Source organism: Neodiprion virginianus, chromosome 1 (assembly GCF_021901495.1).
Source record: "Neodiprion virginianus isolate iyNeoVirg1 chromosome 1, iyNeoVirg1.1, whole genome shotgun sequence".
NCBI lineage: Eukaryota > Metazoa > Arthropoda > Insecta > Hymenoptera > Diprionidae > Neodiprion > Neodiprion virginianus.
The window spans coordinates 28564504-28580985 of record NC_060877.1 but is presented as its reverse complement, the minus strand read 5'-3'; the positions used below and the strand labels follow the sequence as shown (position 1 = coordinate 28580985).

General features: G+C 38.7%; 2 protein-coding genes across 6 annotated transcripts; both read left to right on the top strand.

Annotated features, from left to right (window-relative positions):
- Window positions 1-2189: 2189 nt before the first annotated feature.
- On the top strand, window positions 2190-10455 carry LOC124296872 (odorant receptor 67c-like). Of its 3 annotated transcripts, XM_046747259.1 has the most exons (7): window positions 2194-3007; window positions 4183-4298; window positions 4381-4476; window positions 4574-4673; window positions 5237-5353; window positions 5704-5859; window positions 7474-7797. In XM_046747259.1, the coding sequence occupies exons 1-7, from the start codon at window positions 2408-2410 to the stop codon at window positions 7585-7587; spliced, it is 1299 nt and encodes a 432-aa protein (XP_046603215.1). In that variant the 5' UTR covers window positions 2194-2407; the 3' UTR covers window positions 7588-7797. The 3 variants fall into 3 exon arrangements, with proteins under 3 accessions (XP_046603210.1, XP_046603226.1, XP_046603215.1); XM_046747270.1 differs by lacking the exon at window positions 5237-5353 and having other exon boundaries at window positions 2192-3007; XM_046747254.1 differs by lacking the exons at window positions 5237-5353; window positions 5704-5859; window positions 7474-7797 and adding an exon at window positions 10006-10455 and having other exon boundaries at window positions 2190-3007.
- A 9-nt stretch (window positions 10456-10464) lies between these two features.
- LOC124296918 (odorant receptor 22c-like) lies at window positions 10465-15760 on the top strand. Of its 3 annotated transcripts, none has more exons than XM_046747357.1 (7): window positions 10890-12308; window positions 12425-12540; window positions 12630-12725; window positions 12785-12905; window positions 13924-14040; window positions 15033-15188; window positions 15324-15760. In XM_046747357.1, exons 1-7 carry the CDS (start codon window positions 11727-11729, stop codon window positions 15384-15386), a joined length of 1251 nt encoding a protein of 416 aa, XP_046603313.1. In that variant the 5' UTR covers window positions 10890-11726; the 3' UTR covers window positions 15387-15760. The 3 variants fall into 3 exon arrangements, with proteins under 3 accessions (XP_046603331.1, XP_046603313.1, XP_046603322.1); XM_046747366.1 differs by having other exon boundaries at window positions 10891-12308; window positions 12806-12905; XM_046747375.1 differs by lacking the exon at window positions 15033-15188 and having other exon boundaries at window positions 10465-12308.
- The last annotated feature ends 722 nt before the right edge of the window (window positions 15761-16482 follow it).

The following is a 16482-nucleotide window of genomic DNA, read 5'->3' as shown; positions in this document are numbered from 1 at the left end:
CTTCGTTGGGAGTCAATTTTTTTGCTCAACTCCCTTTGTTTCTCTAACTCATTATTCTATTTCTAAATTCGGTCGGTATTCATCTTATCTGTCCAAGATATAACCAAGAGTTCACGCAGCAACACGACTACGTAGTGCATTTCAGTGTCGTGGACCATGACCTACAACGATAACGGTCCTTGCTGACAGGAATGCGACATCGGTTCTCGAAGATACTCTCTACTGCGATAACAATCCGAAACGGTATTATTAACAATAAGTCACGGAACCAGAGGCTGCGAACTACCATGTACGCCGTCTCCGGGACATTCTGGACAAGTGATCTCTCGGCTGACGAGAAGATTTTACATCCCTGTACGCCGGCCGCCGGAGTGGTACGAGAGGTTCCGGTAGGCGGTAGATGCTGGACCAGGTCCTTCTGAGGCACGTCAGGGACGGTCACATCGGGCAATCGGTAGATGAAGTTATCCGAAGAAGAAAACGGTAGTCATCGGTAGCTGTTGGTTCCTCGGATGCCGGGATCGCTGTTATTCTGGCACGTTGTTTGCTTGCGCCATAGCACGAAATTACAGAATTCCCAAAGAAAGAATCAGTGACTAGTATTTATGGCCTATCGAGTATCGAATTCGCTCGGATTACCCCGCCAGGAACGCGTTTTTCGGGAGTTTCCGTCAGCCACGTGCCATCGTTGCGGGCCATTCTAAAATTTCACGTTACAGCGTGCTTATCCACGACGCATAACGCGGCCCACGTTCGACCCGGAAATATCGGGCTTTTACCTCCTTGTTACAAAATATGCCATTCACGATTTGCAATGCTTCGAGCTTATTCATTCACACACTTGCAGCAAGTTGCATCGACCGGACGACTGCTCGTGCCGAGATCGAACTTTATCGTGACCAATTCTCGAATTCGGTGATGTCGACCTTATTATCCAGTACATGAAATTTGCGAACAGCTCGCATGCCAGCAAGGGCTGTTGCCCGCCACCGTATAACCCGTCAATACTGATAGAATTTAAAATCACTATTTCAAAGAACATTGGTTAACAACAGTCGTGCACGAAACATCGTAACGAGTACTACGTAATATGGAATTTTTACAGTCAGCGCGTGCCGTCACTTATGAATGAATGGATGCAACGTGGTTTCCATCGGAGTTCCATTCTATGTATAACTGTATAGTTATGTAGAAAATATTAGAACGAAATTCATGGTGGATCACTTTACGGGGGATAGTATGACGTCGGTGGCTCCAATTTTGGACCATTGATTCGCGATATTTTGACCAAAGGAAAGAGAATTTCAAGTATACAAAATGTGTTGTTTCGGCTTCCTGAAGGAGATATAAGCGCCATTAATGGGTCTTCTTTTTTTTTTCTTAAAGGTTAGAATAAGTTCAGCCTCCGTATAAGGTACCTTACCTGATTGTCCGTATCTGTGATTTTCGATATCTCGAAAAATTATCGAAACATCAACTTTTACCTCTGTTTAATCTTTGTTTATTTAGACTTGAAAACCCAAATTTCATCATTAAGATTTGGCGTCACGGAAATCGTAATCATGCGATTCTATGTAGCCAAGTAGGAAAAACAGAAACAAATTCTTGCGACAGTCGTGACGGAACCCTGCTCAATTTCATTTGAAGTCGTTCGTGCACAAATTCTTTATATGACTACTTTCCAATCTGCACATGATTCGTAGCATCACGTATGTGCAAAGTCAGTTTGGTTTGGCATGTCGAAAAGCAATGACCCTTATGGACAATGTTTTGTAAACAATAATTACTTCGGAGTAATAATTTCTGAAACACGAATAGCGAATGATGACGATTGAAGTTGGCGGCGATTCCGTTCAACAAACCACAAAGCTAGGTAATCCATAATAAGTCTTCGTATAAAAATATTGACCGATGTGCTATGTCAGAAAATGTGAAAGAAACGAACTTTTTCGTGAAACGCATGGAGAACGGTTTATTTCTCAAAATGTGTAACGAACAACCGATATCTAGGGAAAAACGTTTTATGCAGTGACGCGAACGAACCTCTATCGTGTCTTTTTACTTTGAGGGTCCGTTTTTTCTTCAACAACTCGGGTGATTTCAAACTTTGAAGAGTATGCAATTCTGACATAAAACTTCCAACTGACGGCCACAATTATCAGAGAACCGGTCGCATCAGTCCGGATATAAAATTTATGAAGCACAACCCTAACCCTTGCATCTTTGGAGGGTCTGTTACTCGCGACTCGCAGAGCAAGGCTTGCCTCACTCATACCCAGGCAACACGCAAGTTTCATTCCACACGCTCGTAGTTCCATCGGCCAGTCGCAGACGAACCTCAGCGAGAAGAGGATCATATCCTTTCGGTTTATCGGATTTTTAGAAAGTATCATCTGCGGAAACAGAAATGTCGAACAGCAGTAGGGCGAAAAGAATACTGGATTGCGATAAGTTCAGCGATCAGTTTGTTACTGCAATTCGCGCCTTACGTTGCCTTATGATTTGTATGGGAATTTGGCCAGACAAAAAACATGACAAATTGTACTATTTATTGCGGTGCTTCCATTCGGTAGGTTTAGTATTTCTACTTTCGGGTGAAGTGTGTTGGCTCACCAATGTTAAGGATGATATCGATGAATTCTTTGCTACCTTAGGCGTGGCATGTGCGTTATTTTACGTTCTCGGAAAGTGGCTTACATTTTCTTGGCAAAAAGTACTAATCAGAAAACTGACGAAATTTATGGATGAAGATTGGATCAACTTGGAAAACAACGCTTTGATTCCTAAAAGCGTACCAGATTCGAAACGAATAATGATGAAACATTACCGAACATTAAATATTTACGTCTGCACCATCGTACTTGTGTATATATTTACAGCCGGGGAGTTCGTCATTGATTTTCTCGTAGCCACAAACCATCGTGACAATGATACAAATTTGGGTAACCTCTTACCATTGACTCACAGCTGGTATCCTCTCGATTACGACCGAGGTTATACCGTTCAGGTATTTATGAAATGAATATTCTGACTCCAAATTCAAATGTATTTAGATCGAATACGCGCACTCGAGGAAATATGTCGCTTTGAATATATACTGAAGCTGTGATAGTAAAAACAAGGACCAAGAAAAATCACTCGAAACATTGAGGATTTTTCCGCTAGAGGTACTGAGTAGTGAAAACAGCGCAAGGACGATTAGTTGTAAAATCATTCGTCTCGCAGCAATTTATTTACAAATGGTCGTTCCGAAAAAAAATCCATATGATTTATTAAATTGTTGAAATTCTTGAAAAGATTATAGCCACAAAAAATCTCAGATCCGTCAGAGCACAATTGAAGGTGCAACCAAGACGTGATACATTGCACATGAAACTACCCAATATTTCAAAGATTTGAAAAAATATCGGTGTGGAAATGGTTTCGCGGCAAAAATTATCATCGACCGTGCACGTTTCGTCAGGTGCGAAAAATATGCGTTTGTTGATTGTTTCGAGAAAATCGTGTTTCAATCGGTTTAATAGACATTAGAGTAATCATTATTTAAGCTAAGAATAATTACTAACTAATGCCGATATCAGACGGAAACTTCAAGTACAAGAACAGGACTCAGAACATATGAGAATGTGAAATCTTGCTCCGTTCACAAAATGCCGCAGCCAAAATGAAAGAAGTTAGGGCCTTGTAAGAACAGCTTTCAAGTTTTGCAAGCTTCATCAAACACTCAGTCATCAATACCGAGATCCAATAATGAGAACATACGTACAAGGCTGAAATTCAGCATTTCATGGTCTCTCTCGATTTCGATAATTCGTCACAAGCTTAGTGATTGGAACTCGATATCAGTGATTTCAAATTTTTCGTCAAACTTGATCGATCGAAGATTTAGGTACATCCAGCAATTATAGTCATCGCGAAAAATTAGTCATTCAGTGCGTGAGAAAGGACAACTTAAGAAACAAGATTGAGGTATAACAAATAGCCTACGGAAATGTTTCGAGTGAAAAAAGCTAAGCCGATTTGTCAACGAGTAACAAAACAAATTCTTACATTTTTCGTACAAGATCCGCAATTAAAATCCCGACTATTTTCCGGAGGCGCGTCCCGTTAGCTATACGACAATTGAGAGACAATCCATTCGTGCAATGATCTTATTCTAAACTAAAATTTGAATGATTCAAGCTGCTGGCCGCTGCTCAAATGATAAGTATGGTATCAGCATTGGTCGGAAGCACTGTAGTCGACGGTTTCTTCGTTATTACGGTTCTGCACACTGCCGGTCAACTGGAGATTCTGGGGTACGTACAGATGCGCAATAACTTGTCCAGCGTTTACGGATTGGCAAGTATTTTACCCCTCTAATTATTGGTAATTTTTCAGAGATTTTATTGAACGAACCAAGTATGATCCAATGGACTACGAATGTGACAAGACGAAAGTCAAAGAGATGGCGAAGCGTCACCAGGTGTTGTTAAGGTAGGTTTTTACTTACATCGTTTTCAGAAGAACATTTCGAGGCAATTTATACTATCGAGTCTTATTGTTAGTAAAGGTAACTCTTTTTAAATTCCAGCGTGGCAGACGACATACAAGAATGTTTCAGTGCAACTATCTTGCTGTGCGTGACTGTCTCGTTAATCAGTACTTGTTTCCACGCGCACGCATTTCTCAGGGTACGTAATAAATTTTTCCAATACGAGCTTTCTTGGAATGCTAGAAGCGTATGAGCAATTTTGAAATTTGAATGTAAGCGATCAAGTGGCGAAATTTTGATTTAACTGTTATTTTGGTGTATTATCCGGTGGACAACGATGTGAATATTTCCAAAATTTCCAAAATTTTCTTGATTTAATCGCTTACGAGAAACCCATTTGTGTGTCAGCACACAATTTTTATTTCATTTGAATTACCATATATTCGGACTATGGCTCATACATATTGCCGACAGCAGTAAGGGCAAAAACCAATGGAATAATTAATCAACGCGTTTCTCATGAATCGTTGGACTTAGTGGTCTAATCGAATCTTAACCACTGTTTTCCTTGAACTGATTGTCACTAATATTTTAAGAAGAATTCAAACTAACAATAAATAGTAGCCAATCGAAACCTAATCGATCGACAACTCCTCGGGCATCGTTAGAAAATTTCAGTTTGTGTATTTCAGCTTTTAATTGATGCGTGAGTTTATACAATAATTCATCTGCCTTTTAAAACTGGAATGCTACCTCTTATAGGAATTAGAAAGAGGTGGAGATAATCAACTGATTGCGCTAAAGTACGGATTTTCCTGTCTGGTAGGGCTGATGAATATTTTCATCTACAGTTTTGTTGGCGACAGTTTGACTAGTCAAGTAAGTATAACGAAGTATGCAGAATCAAAGAATCAAAGACTTGGGAACAGAAAAATTTCGTTATTCTCATCTCTGTTTTTAGCTTATTAATTCAAATGAATTCGTTACGTGTGGCAAAATTATATATTTAATAACTCACTACGAAGACAAGTTTTCTGGCCTGAAATTCAATAGAAGTATAGTTGGAATGTTTTGGCAGTGATTTATGCTATGTACTAGAATGCGCTTCAAAGTTATTTGTGGTACTTTTACACTTTCGACCCCGACAAGTATTATGCACGAATATACAAACTCAAAGAATTGTTATAAAAATTTTCAATTTCAACTGTGGCGGGCTTATGTTTTTCAAGGGTCTTGTCATCGGGACGGTTACTTACAATTCAGAATGGTACAACGCTACTTCATTTGTCAAAGGCCCGCTGTCAATAATAACGGCCAAAGCATGGCAACCGATTATAATCAGCGCAGCAGAAATTTTCCCCCTCACGATGCAAAATTTCACAGTGGTGAGTAAATAAGTAAGTTTATTGATTTGTTCAGACAGACATTGTATATAAATAAGTGTCGATTTGACATAAATATACAAACATCTATTCGTCATTCCCTTGGTACGTATGAAACTTAAATTATTTTAAACTTTTGCGCGTTTTCTGCCTGAGATACATAACATATTATATAGTTAAATAAATCGGTAATTTTGTCTGTCGTACTTCGTTGTAAAATTCTTAGCCATGAGCTTTTGTACTGCTGGGATTAGTTAAATCAAGTATGCGCTCATTGCCTTCGCTATATTTTGGACATTATAAAAGAACATGCGTGAGATTTTCGCTGAGCGACTGGAAGCGCATGATTCACAATAATCGCTGTTATTTAGTTTCGGCTTGTAGTCTGTAATCTTTATCGAAGGAAGATATTGCAAACCAGTCGACATTGAGCTAGAACTCTTATAATATGGATAGGAGAATTTAGATGTAAGCAGCTGTGCTCAGTGAAGGCCACTAGTGGACAGAATTCTGGACTGGAGGAGTTTTTTACTCTACAACTGTCCATAAGCTTTATTTATTTTTATTCTTTTTATTAATCAGCGATAAGTATGTCTGCTTTTGTATTCGCGATATTATAAATATTCGATCGGTCTGCCCGATATTCAATCTTACCATCAGTTTAATCATCAGTTTTGTGCATATTTTCGGAAGTCTTTCATCCTTCCTGTTGACTATTTTTGTAATCCAGTTAAGAGCCTTCTCCAGGATATTTGCCAAAATGGGATACTACTCTATTTCGTTGCAAATAGCATAGTTAGCGCAGTGTTGTCTTGGGAGCACCATATTGATTTATGATAAGATGTTGTGTTTCGTTTGTGTATCCAAGTCCCCAGATCTCCACACTGTGTGAAAAAACGCTCTCCACCAATGCCCTGGATAAGGAGTTTACAGTTTCCCAGTCGTTAGAGTTCACTGAGCGTAAAGTATATAGTTTAGAGTTTATCACCGCTTGAGGTAAACTTTCGATTTTTTTTTTTGGTCAACTCAGCCAAGAATAACTGAGGGCTCGTTAATTAAACACTCAGGTAATCGTATTCTTTAACTATGTCTATCTTTTCATTTTCGTAATTGAATGGTCATTTTTGGAGTTTTGCAAACCGGAGTTCTTTGTGCGCTATCACGATTTTGGATTTTTGTTTATTCATATTGAGACCATTGGCGTCGCAAGATTATTAATATATTTCCAAGGTCAATCTGGGAACTGCCTGAACTGAAGAATGAGATAACTTTTCGGCCAGGTTGACTCAGATGAATTTGAGTAATCGTGTTCGGGATGAAGAAAAAATTGTGTTTTAGCTGTATTTTGCGTATTATAAGTTCGAAAGAAAACAAATCTGAAATCAGTCGCAAATTTTCCCGGGGAACACGATCCTGTTATTAGTTTTCCAATATTTCTACGTGGAAACTCGGAAAATCGGAAAACACGTGTATCAAAATTGTCGAGACCAGCATTTGGTGATTAGTCGGAAGATAGATAAACGCAAGGGATTAAGCTGTGTCTGTAAATTCATTGTCGAATCGTATTATTAGCAGCAAATTTATTTTTCGATCAAATGTGACCGATCGGAACTTCAGGTATACAATGCGTGCTATGTGTGGACGCCAATGTGTTCGCTTCTGTTTCCTCGGTACCAAATGATCTCGTATAATTTAATCAGAACGCATACCTATATGCTTACAGATGGTTAAATCGATCGCATCATATCTTTCTGCACTACGAGCAATGAGCATGTCCAAAGATGGTCGAGTCAACCGATAAATTCGTGCAAGAGTAGAAAACACGTTTATCGTATTTCAAGCTTCTGTACGATGACAGGTAATTTCTTTAATTTCCAAAGTAGAAACAGTAAATTACATCGCACAGTCCTTTCTCCTGAATATTCATCGATATTCATAGTTATTCAGCATATGTTTTATATGTCTGCACAGATATTCGAAAACGTTTAGCGCAACCTCCGTCGCTGGTAGAAGAAAATCGCATCATGGGCTGCGATGTACGCGTCTTCAAGAATGTTTCAAACTAACTGACCAAGCAATGAAAACAGGTGATGCGACTTCAGCTAGTGACTATGAATACTTATTGTTAGTAGTCAAGAATTAGACTGCACAATGTTGTGAACACTAAATTTGCAAGCATGTATTTCTGTGGAGATGAATAAACGTTCATTTGTATTCAAGAATATAACTTCGTAACGAATTGACTTTCTTGCTCAAATTTTTTTTTTTTCTTAATACGTAGTAAAAGAGCAACTCGTGTCTATTGGACTATTCAGGTCGCAAGTTACAATGGAACCTTAGGTTTTTTTCAACAATTACGGGGTGTAGACGATATTTATTGCAAAACAAAGATGCCTGCTTAAAAAACTTGAAAAAGTGTTGGGAAAATACGAAATTCTGTTGTCATTGCGATCGAAAATAAGAGGATTCACTTGTTTGTGTGAAATGTATTTTTTCTCTTTCCAGGCATCACTTTTATCGAGACACATGGTTGCACTTTTGCAAGGATTTCGTTCCATATGCATTTCGAGGTGATTTAAGGATTGAAATTCTATTCAAGTCTTATTGAAGGTCGCTTCAACGTGTCCCGCAAAAACCGTATCACCGTTTTATAGCCATCATTTTTTTTCGCGAAAATTTTTGGCTAGAGAAATATAATATCCCTTGAAAGCACCTCCGGTCCAAAAACCTTGCGCCAAGTACATTAAAGTGGAAACTGCCAACAGAAATTCATTTTGCAACTTAGAAACCACTGAAATGACAAAGTACACAGTGTTATAGTCTAAGTTTAAAAAATGTTTAAAATCAAACCTTCATAGGTGGATACTTTTCTTTAAAAAAGCTTTCTTTACACAAAGTATCGTATGAATTGTAGAGGTCACGTAGATTTTTTCCGCGTTGCCAATTTGCAATATTCGTCCTCGTCTCGTATACGATTCATATTGCAAACTTACATTCAACGTAAAAGGATCTACTTTGCTTCTTTTTCGGATAAAAGAGAAATCTGAACTTGAAAATGAACTTATACGAACTTGCTGTCCGAACAATAATGTTTTTGTCAAAACGCGTAATTTTGTCCGAACACGTAATTTCACTGTCGATTTTGAATGACACGATGAATAGTAATATTTGAAATCCGTCCGTGACCGAAGAAAGTCGAGATTAATTCTGAAGTTGCTTCAACGATTAAACGTATAATCTCATAAATACTAATTTTAGGTGGAGATTGTCAGTGGAAAGAGTTGTGTAGAATTCGTCAATCCGATTCCTTCTGCATGGAAGATGACTCCGTACAAAAACAGCCATTTATGGTGGAAACGTACCCCTAATTCGTACATATACACGCCGCTCCATGCGGTGACGTGGTCATCCTTTCATCAAGTAATTTTTAACTTGTGAGACGATTTTTTTTTAAGCTCAATAGCTTAGGTAGCCTCAAACTTGGAACTCTCGAATGCACATTCCCAATTAGTTGAACAAAGTGTACAATTCTGGTACGAAACTTTACCCTACCGATGACTACAATTCTCGGAAAACCAGTCGCATCAATGCAGATATAAAATTTATGAAATCCAACCCTAAGCGTTGCATCTTTGGAGGGGCTGTTACTCGCCACTCGCAGACCAAGGCTTGCCTCACTCATACCTGCACAATTTTCATCCTCACGCTCTGAGTTCCGTTGGCCTGTCGCAGACGAAGCTCAGTCACAGAAAGACCATTGACGTTCGGTTAATCGGGTTTTCAAAAATGACATTAGCGATAACCGCAATGGTAAACGACAATCAGGCGGTAATAATACAGGGCAGTGATGAGTTCTGCGATCAGTTTATCACTGCGATTGGTGCGTTACGTTATCTCATGATTTATATGGGAATTTGGCCAAAAAGAAAACATGAGAAATTGTACAAGTTATTGTGGTACTTGCATTTGGCAACTCTCTCATTCCTAATCTGCGGTTTACTGTGTGGCCTCGCCGATGTTAGTCACGATATGGATAAAACCATTTCTAACTTGAGCATGACAAGCGCCGTAACTTGTATTATTAGCAAGTGGTTGATATTTTCTTGGCGCAGAGTACTGATCAAGAAACTGGTACATTTTATGGATAAGGACTGGATCAACTTGGAAAACAATACTATGATTTATAAAAACGTACGAGATTCAAGAAGAATAATGACGAAATACTACCAAGCCTTAAACATTTTTATCCTCACCATATTATTTATGGCTGTTGTTGCTATTGGGAATTTTATGACCGATTCGTTTGCCGTCATGAATCATCGCGGCAATGATACAGATCAGAATCGTACTTTGATTGTTCCCTACAGCTGGTATCATCACAATGGCGACCGCGGTTACACTAATCAGGTAATTATCAAACGAATACTTTCAATCAAAACTGTAATGAAATTAGGTCGGATACGTCTTCGAAAGAATATCTCGCTTCGAATGCATGCTAACGCTGTCCTCGTAAGAATGAGGACCAAGAATTCGATCACTTGAAACATTTTATCCCCGACTCAACGATAATGTTTACTGATCTGGTAAGCGGGAGAAAATTTGCATACCGAAAAATGTTAGGTTGTACAGTGAGACAATACACTCCCGATGGTATAATTTCCTTTTCCACGGTCCATTTTTAATTCACCGCTTTGTGAAGCTCCGAAATTTTCAATGCAAACCTGGAATCAATAAGTAGCACCGAGTCGCCGATTCTGAAACCAAACCTCACCCCTCCAGCCAATAATGTTACCCAGCACATAAAATTCATGCACAGCACCCTTATTGCGCGTATCTCTGCGGGAGCCATCACTTGCCACTGATCGGCTCGATTTGCGTTGTCCGTGTCGATAGAATTTGGAATCCCCATGTGCAGGAACATGCGTCAGTCGTGAACAAAGCATCGTAGCCACTGAATTACTTTTTTTGGTCGTTCAAGCTTGTAATAGTCGGAAAGTATGCAATGCAATATGTCAAGGGATACCTTCGCCCGAACGGGGAAGAAGAACAATGAGCATATACATTAAATAGAGGAAGATGGAAAACGTTCAAGTTGAATCTAATGATTAAGGGGAATTTATGTGTTTTTTCGTAACTGGATTCAAGAAACTAAGGCGCAAAACTTGGAAAATCTAACACGTTCTCATCGTTCTACAGCGAATGAGCTTGTGAAGAGGAGATAATGAACGCTTACTGTCGTTGGAAGTTAGGTTCAATTTAAATTTTTTTGTAACAATTAAATGTATATTTGGATGCTTTTTATTTTGCGAGCAAATCATCAGTTAGAGAAGTTGTACTTACGCATGCACAATGAAATCAGCCCCATGCGCTCGCGCAAAGTTGGGGAAACAACAACGCCTAACAGAATCGAAAGTGTTCAGCTTTACCCACCAGATGCAAGTTTTTCCACACCACGACCAAAGTCTCCCCTCCATGAAATCATTCCCTCCGCCAAAGCCTACTTTTTATTCAACGCTTCGCGTCGTCTCCAACTTTTCAATACCCATTGGCAATTATTTGATCCGAGTGTGCGATTCTGACGTTCAACTTTGCCGTGATACTCCCGATTCCTTGTGCGCCAGACACGCCGCAGAATATCCAAAATTCATGAACTTCGCCCATAGCGCATGCATCTCTGCGGGGAATATCCATTGCCATAGCCTGATCGCAGTGTGCTTTCTTCGTATTGACAGTATTTCTAATCCCCACTCTGACCGCTTTGGTCAGTCGTCAGCAAAACTCCGCAGCAAGTGCATCAATTTTCGTCTTTTAACGACAAAATTTTCTATCGTAGAACAGCGCAGAACTCAATATCGAACGAGGCCGAAGTCATGATCACACCGAGCGACCATATTTTGAGCAATCAATTCACCAGGGCAATTCATAGTTTGCGTTACGTCATGATTTATTTAGGTATTTGGCCAGGAGAAAGACATCAGAATTGGCACCTTCTGTTGTGGTTTTTTCATTCGACAAGTTTAATATATCTAACCACCGGTTCGGTTGGCGGTCTCATCGTACTCAGACATAACGCGAACAAAATTATCAACAACTTGGGTATGTCGAGTCCAACAATACTCATTGTCTGTAAATGGTTCACGTTTACTTGGCGTAAAAAACTGTGCAAGAGGCTCATGCATTTCATGGATGACGATTGGGTTAACTTGGAAAAAGATACTCTCATCAATAAAAGTGTACCGGATTCCAAACGAATAATCATCAACTTCTACAAGACGACGAATTTTTTCGTCTGCACTTTCATAATTTTGGCATCTGTTGCCACCGTGAATTTCCTGGGACAATCTTTTCTTTCTCTCAATCGACGCGATGATAAACCGAACAAGGACAACATATTCCCGATGCCTTACAGTTGGTATCCTGTCAATTACGACGGATTGAGTTATATTATCCAGGTAAATATGAAACGCAAATTTTGACCAAACTTTAGGATGAAAATAGATTTGGTTCATACTTTTGAAAGTAATAAGAAATAACTTTGTGTGGTTCGTTAAATTTTCAATACTTCAAGTTCCTAGTGTTCGCTCAAATAAGTAGTATGCTATCAACGTTTCTCGCGACAACCGCAATCGATGGCTTCCTCGTTGCTACGATTCTACATCTCAGCAGTCAACTAAAGATTCTGAGGTACGAAGTGCATGTGTGAACATTGAACATAGATAACATCTGTCCATTTGAAAGAGTCGGATCCCACTAATAGTCTCGTACACTTCCAGACTTTTCGTAGAGGGAATCGTCTATGAACCGTGCCATCCTCAAAATTACAAAAAGAAAGTGAGAGAAATGGTGAAACGTCATCAAGTGCTGTTGAGGTAAGTTGAATTGCGTTGGCTATTGTTTTAAAAAAGCCCTTTGTTCACTCACCTCTCAGAAAATGTCTCTTCAATTTTAGTGTGGCAGCCACGTTGCAGGAATATTACAGTCTCATTGCTCTGCAGCATGTAATGGCGTGTGTGCTTGCTCTTTGCTTCCTTGAATGTTCATTTCTCATGGTATGTACGCAGCAAATTTTTTCAATTCTGATAGCAGCCCGTAGTCATATTTCCTTCTTGCCGATCTATTTCGCACAACTTACGAGACCAGTAATGAAAAGCGTGCTGTATTCGATTTTCATTCCACGAAATGATATCCTTACAATTTTCCGAATCGGATGTTTTAACATGACCGTCCGTTTGACATTCGATGATTTATGGAGAACACTTCTGAAATATTACATGAAATTGACTGAAAACTAATTATACTTATTCATTTTCGGTGCACTGTAAAGTTTAGCTTTGTGACTTATCTGGACTGTTATTAAAATCTACTATTCTCATGGTCCCTGAGTGATTCAGAAACGCCAAATACCACGACTCACTCACATAAACCAAAAATGTTTTCACATAATTGTATTCGAAAATTTACATTGGCTTCGATCATACACAGAATGAATCGCGTGGGTATAGTTTAAGGTGCGCGACAGATAAATCTTTCTCGTTTCCAGTCAATGTAGCATGGCAGTTTAAGCTTGTTCGTCATAAATGATCGAATGCCCAAGACACGGACTGGCTTAGTGCTACCATTGTACAGAGATCACAAAAACTGCCCCGTAAAAATTGACTACAGTATCCTTCTAGGGTAATTTTCAATGCGTCAAGCACAAGTGACATTATTTTCAATGTAATCTTTATGGCGTATTTTGATAGACAATCATCAGATTGCAAATTAGATAGCAATTTTCATTCCTAATGCTGTACCAGAATAATAGTATTATTTATTCAAACTTTCACTAGAAAATTGTGACATATGGAGCTTTTTTAAGAAGAGCAATTTATGATGCTAGAATGTCTCGACTAATATCATAAATATCTATGTGTCTGTAAATAATAAACTTGCCAACTCAGTGTGATAGTTCCAAACAAACGGGCAGAACTCCTCTCGTGAAACTTTGTTGAAAATTATAATTTTATGCCACTGGAAAAAGCCACAGGAGTTTCACTAACAATTCCTCAACACCTAAATGTGGTTTAGGAATTACAAGAAAACGAAGCGAGCAGAACGAGTCTCTTAACGTTCGGACTTTTCGCTATCGGATCGCTGGAGACTGCCTTCATCTACTGTTTTGCCGGTGATTCGTTAACTAACGAAGTGAGTAAGAATATTTAAATCACGATGTGCATTTTTATAATTTGCACAAAAATTCCACTCCCGTTAGGTGCACGGATATTGCGGGATAATCAAAACTGAGAACGATTTTGGAACAAACTGTGGATTTATTGAAATCAGAGCCTAATCAAAATGTAATACAGTACAATTTCGTTCACTCGAACGTCCGTCATCCGAACCCCTATGTCACCTAATCTACCTTTTGTTTCGTCAGAACGTTGTATAATCCGAGAAAGGATCTGAAATTTCGGAATACAAATGTGCGCTGTCAAAAAAAAAAAAAAAATTAATAATTAAAAATCGGTTCACGTGTATGAGCATTATTTCGTTGAAATTAACGATATTTTTGTCAACTCTATACGTAAATGGAGTACAAATATAATGCGACGTGTGAAAGCAACAAAGTATGGTTATACCATTAACACAAAAATATATTCACTGCTCTGTTACACGTATAAATAATAAACCTAGCAAAAAATCAATTCCTAGAAAATATCAAAGTGGTGTAACTCCTTGATTCGGATCATAGAGGTTCCGTAATACACAATATGATTTTCAATGCATGGCAATATTACAGAAGAGAAATTAATATTGGTATGATTTCTCTCGTTCCGCCAATTTTTTTTTTTTTTTTTTGTTGTAACATAATTTGAATATAAATCTGCAAACTTGCAACGATCGGCTGACAGGAATTAAATGCTTGCCGTTTATGAACGAATGTATGATAAGGCTCAAGTTAGTGACATTCACGTAACGGAACGTTGAAACAAGAATTAGTAATTTGCAGCTTTAGAATAACTGAATGAATTGAATTTACGAAATCTCAGTTTTTAATGCTCTCTTACGATCGACCGAATCTCAGGATATTCTAAAGATGCGAAGCAACGGGTTTTTGTAAAAACGCATCATTACAGTAACAATCTTGAACTTGATTATGTATTCGCCTGAAATTAATGCTACTCATCATGTTTAAGGGATTCGCTATCGGATTGGCTATCTACAGATGTGAATGGTACAGTTTTACACGATCGGCGAATCTCTCATTATCAATAGCAATGATCAGAGCACAGAAGCCGATAGAGATTAGCGCCGCCCAGATTTTCCCTCTCACGTTAGAAAACTTTACAGTCGTGAGTACTTGAATTTAAAAATTAATTCGGCCTTTATGTCTGCGTATACTCTTTACGTCTGAATGCCAATTAGAAGTTCTATTACGGCTCTTAAACGTCAAATAACTCTATGACTGGTAATTGTTTCGTTTACAGATTGTCAAAGCCGCTGCATCGTATCTCTCTACTTTACGAGCTTACAGTATGGTGGAAGCCTGAAGATAATTAAGTCAGCCAAACGGTGATGGGAAAAAGAAAAACTCGTGGGAACATTCATTGAGCAGGCTACAGAATACATTAAGTAGAACATGAAATCCAAATAATGACGTGCTTATGTCGAGACTCGTTCGAGTGGTAATCATTCGCATCTCATGAGATTTGTGCGTGACGATTCCTTTGTGCAATCAAATCGGTATTTTATTTAACGATTTAAGCAGAAAATGAGTGATTGAGGCATATTCTACACTTTACTCGCAGGTATATGAATTATAAACGTAGTAGATAATATTTTCTCGATTTTGTAATTTCGTTATTGTATTACCTGAAAAGATTTCGCAGATGTTTCTGCAAATAATATATCTATTGAACGTCAATTCAATCTTATAATTTGAAACGTTCGGCGAAATAATTGTCCGTAACCTTGTTCGAACCGTAAGTATAAGGTACAAAATCCGATTTACTTCACTCGTCGTTTCAAGAACGTTATACGTGGTCTCTGTAACAAGCTGCCATAATACAGTCGAAATTGTGAAAACACGTAGAATGTTCTTCAGCCACCGATAATTTCACTCAAGTCTTCGGAAATGCCTGCCTATCCGCCAATTCATCAGCAATCCGTCGGGCTGCAGTAGTCAAAGCTCTGGTCAAGTCAGCCGGACGCTAGAAATAACTCGTGCCTCGCAAATTCTTAACAGGCCGCATAGTGCTCAACTACTTACCAACACCGGATTATTCTCTTAATTGACTATATGAAATGAGCGACGACAAGATCATTTGCCGAGATGTAGTGTTTATTAACTACACTTATGCGTATTTAGTACACCTTGAAGAACATATTTCCAAAACTGACCTAACTCTTGATGTATTCGTACTAGCTGCTGATCATGTGGTGTAAGTACTGTGCCATTTAGTCTGATGTACGACGTTGTTGCAATGGATGAAAGCATTTTTTGTCGCACGGTAGATGTAATCAGACCCTTCGACGTAGTTTTATTGTACACATGACATCATCAAGGAGCTCAATCACCCTCCTCGGAATTACCACAAATTAATAACGCTCGATAGCCAGCTACTGAATAGGCAATGGTTTTGTGGC